This window comes from Loa loa (genome assembly GCF_000183805.2).
Source record: "Loa loa unplaced genomic scaffold supercont3.76, whole genome shotgun sequence".
Classification (NCBI taxonomy): domain Eukaryota; kingdom Metazoa; phylum Nematoda; class Chromadorea; order Rhabditida; family Onchocercidae; genus Loa; species Loa loa.
The window spans coordinates 119,763-124,061 of record NW_018108256.1 but is presented as its reverse complement, the minus strand read 5'-3'; the positions used below and the strand labels follow the sequence as shown (position 1 = coordinate 124,061).

The 4,299-nt window shown below is 23.3% G+C and overlaps 1 protein-coding gene across 1 annotated transcript; it reads right to left on the bottom strand.

Moving 5' to 3' along the window:
• Window positions 1-104: 104 nt before the first annotated feature.
• On the bottom strand, window positions 105-3,388 carry LOAG_13080 (hypothetical protein; the record flags this gene model as incomplete). Its single annotated transcript, XM_003148591.1, has 4 exons — window positions 105-143; window positions 1,687-1,803; window positions 1,897-2,015; window positions 3,355-3,388. The coding sequence occupies 4 exons, from the start codon at window positions 3,386-3,388 to the stop codon at window positions 105-107; spliced, it is 309 nt and encodes a 102-aa protein (XP_003148639.1).
• Window positions 3,389-4,299: the final 911 nt, after the last annotated feature.

Sequence of the window (4,299 nt, the reverse complement as noted above, 5' to 3'; positions counted from 1 at the left end):
AAATTAAAATAAAAAAAAAAGAAAAAGTTCTTCATTGGTGAACATACAATGAAAGAAGAGTACTATCACATTCATTAACATGCTAATTTCATATTATTTATATGTTAATATTTGTTTAGTATATCGTAGAGGATTATTAACAACTTGAATATTTATAAAATTTTTAATAATTTCATTTTTTTTCCCGAGAAATATTGATTTAATTCGAAGTTTGTTCTAAATTACAACAATTATACTCCGTCATTTTATAGGTTGTTATTTTTTTTAACTTTTTTTAAAACTATTTTTTAAACCCTATTTTACGATTGTTTTTTTCTATGCTAACGTTTTTTCCTTTATTTAAAAATATTTTTTTTAAAAAATCTTTGCAAGATTCATTGAATAAGGTAAATCTCAAATACAAAATTTTAAATATATCAGAATTATTTATAATTGTAAATAAATGCAACTAAAAAAAGAAAGAAACATTGTAAAAATAAGTTGGTGATTTAATTTCTCAGAAAAAAAAACGGAATTTTCTTAATAGAGAATTTTCAGTATTACTTTCTTTTTTAAAAAAGAATTTTTATATCATTGTTATTTTTTCTATTCTTTAAAAAAAAACTTTCAATATTAAATCAGAAATTGAACACCTATCATGAAATAATCAAGCTTATATGCAAAATCTTGAATTTTAAGAATGAATTTTTGTTTAAATATTTAATTTCAGGATTAAAATTTCATTCAAATGATTAAATTTGAATCAAAGCATTTCATTAGTTATGATATTATGTATGTATACAATATCATCAAAGTTTATAATGTTAAAATTAAATCCTTTGTAAGATTTGTTGCAAAAACAAAAAATATGAAAAGTGCGCAATGGATTTTTTAAAAAGTAGGAAATTTACAAATCAAATCAAATATTAAACTTAAAGTAATCCGTATTTTAAAATTGATGTAAATTAAAAACTGAAGTTTAAAGGTGGCGGAATTGTTCATTTTATTGCTAAAACTTAATTTTGCATATTTTGTTTGAGGATAATTATTGATCAAAATTAAGGTTTACTTTTAAGTTTACCTTAAAGCAAACCTAATTAATACAGTGGATATATAATGCAGTGTTAAAATAACTGCATAATCAAATTAATATATTATCTGTATTAATTAAGATTTGTTTCATAAAATTTATTAATTATGATAATTTTATTATGATTACTGTGCACAGCTTTATCATGATTTTTTTTTCTTCTTGTAATAGAAATAATTATATATCTTCTAATTAGCGCCTAATTTAAATGAATTTATTTCCAACCAATACTTGTTTTTAATTCATATCTATAACAAATACATTTAAGAAATTGCGATAAGGTGTTGGATAAAACTTAATTGTAAACATAGATCATGTATTGAACTATGACAAGATTAAAATTGTCAAATGACATTCAAATTTATGCCTAATTATAGATAATTAAAATGATGATTAATATTCCCTCTTCCTTAAATAAATGTAAAATCAATCTTTCCTATAATTAATAGAAATGAAGTTTAATGGTTGTTAATCTTTTCTTGATTAATAACCAGACCATTTTGGCTTTTTAATTTGTAGCTAGCATCATAAAATTTAAAAATAATAAGTTTTGTTAATTCAAAAACAAATTTTAACCAAAATTTTTAACTTCTAATGCATCAATTAATTTATCAAACATTAATATGAATTGCTTTGCTTGCTTTCCACTGACCGCTCAACCATCTTTGCGGAACATATTTTAGTTCTCGCGGACCACCTGTGGTCTGCGAACTAGCGGTTGAAAACAATGAAAACTAAACGGATGTTTGATGTATTATGAAAATTCCTTTCTATTATTATAATTCTTGTTGTCTTATGTACCATATTTAGGATAAAGTTGAATTAACGGATTTAGCGATTTTGTTAAATCTCGATATTTTTCCTTTTTCCGCTTTTGATGTAATCGGAAACGATGAAAACCGACTAACAAAAATAGTATTGGATTGAAATGAGAACCGGAATGCTTCTGTAATTAAATCTAACTTATGTAACATTAGTCCTTCTCATTTATTAACAAATATTACAGCTATGTAAACATTTATTTAATTACATAACATTCAAGGAAAAAAAGGACAAAAAAAAAGAAAATTGGTAGCATAGAGGAAGGAAAGATGAATGAATCAAATTAGCTATTTAATTATTTCAATAATATTTTAATTAATAAGCATTTTATTAAATTTAATAAAATTTAATTATTATTTAACAAAAATTCTTTTTATATACCTTCAAAAAAATGCTATTTTATATTTTATTTTAAAAAAATTGAAAATTTAATAATTGCTTGTATGACATACATTTAATAAAAGAGTTGTAATTGCATATTTATCCATACACTTATCTAATAAGACTGCATTATAGCATTATTGATTTTTTCGGGTGAAGCAGGATAAGTGAAGAAAAAAATTCTCAAATTTTTAGAAAACAAATTTATTTATGTACAATCACATTATTCAATTGTCGTTGTTTTCTTTGTACTCTTTTTGTAAATTGTCAGAATTAAATCATTTAAAAAAAAAAATTGAAAAAAAGAAACTGAAAATTAACTTTAATATTAGGTTAATTTTAACAACAATTTTATCTGTTACTATTAATTTCATTAAACTCCTCAATTAATTTCATTTGTCAAAATTCATTCCGTGCTAATTTAATTTGTTAATTTTAATTTCATCAAAGAATTATTTGCTTTTTTCTGTTACTGCAATAACTCAATTGTAATTGCTTGGAAAATATCTGACAAGATCAAAATATGAAAAGGTCAAAGTAAGTACTGACATTAAATGTCACACATTAAAATGACATCAGTGGTATGAACAAAAAGGAAAAAAGTTCAATGGAAGTAAATAAAAAAAAGATGATGAGTTCAAAAATAAGGCAATAAGCTGATTGAAATACAATTAATAGATTAGAAAATAAAATAATAAATTCAAAAAAAAAGTTCACAAAAAAAACAATGAATTCAATAGTTAAATAAATTTGAATAATGGAATAATAAATCCGGGAATGGAATTATCAATTTAAAAGAAAAAAAAAGTAATCAAAAAGAAAGAAATAAATTCATTCAATCGTGCAATAATAAGTTCAACAATAAATTAATAAATGGAAAAAATTTATCGTAAAAAAAAAAGAAATTTCTCAACATAATTATTAACTATATCTTAAAAGCACTTTTCCGCTTCGTAAATATTTCTTTGCGCTTTATTTTTAGCCGGAAATATTTGGTTATGGGAAAATAGCATCGTTGCAAACGGAATTGTTGGTCAACCTTCTGATCCGTCTTTACCGTTGACCCGTCCGCCTAATCCTACCTACCACTTTGTCATCAACTTTCAAAGCAGTCATCACTCATTACCGTAGTGGACACTTTGTTAAGCATTTCCCATTTGAGGTTCTTTTTTTTCATTTATCAATGAAAGAAAAAAGTAAAATAATCTAACTTTTGTTTATGTTAATTATATTTATGCTATTTATCGTTTTAAAATTGAAAAAATTTCGAAAATTTTTAAGATTATTTAATTAATTCATGTCACATAATCAATTCATGTCACATAAAATCAAATTCATGCCACACAATCAATTCATTTCATCAATCCATGTCACATAACTTCATTGTGATCATCTACCTGATTACACCTAATTATATACCTTGTTGATTATCTCATTTTTTACCTTTCATTAAAAGATAAAAAGATATAAAAAAAAAATTATAAAATGTTGAGATATTAATTTACTGTATCAAATCATTTACATCATCATATTGAATGATTTTATTGTTCAAAAATAATTTCGAAATTTTTAAATGTTCGAAAATTGAAATATTTGAGACAAAAAAAAAACCAGTTGTTCGTTTTTGTCTGATTTGCTCAACAGGTTAAAATTAGCTTAAAGGAATTTCTCGTTTCATGTTCATCAGTTTTTTTCTTTTAAATTTTATTATTTTGTAATTGGAATTATAAACGGAATTACAAAACGTAAAAACACGGAAAACACGTATCACACGTAATGACGGAAGAAATTTATGATTACTTTTGTTTTTTTTTTTTTTTTTTTTTGTCTTCATTTCCAAAAGTAAAGAAAATAACTGTTTTTGGTATAATGCAGTAAAGATCAACAAAGCAATGCAAAAATTTTTTAGTTTCATATCCAAACAGAACCGAACTAATCATTCATCCATTTTATTTGCCTAAGGATAAAAGACGCTCTAAGCTATCTTCCTTCCAACCCCCGAACATTGAAGATAATAAAACTACCGA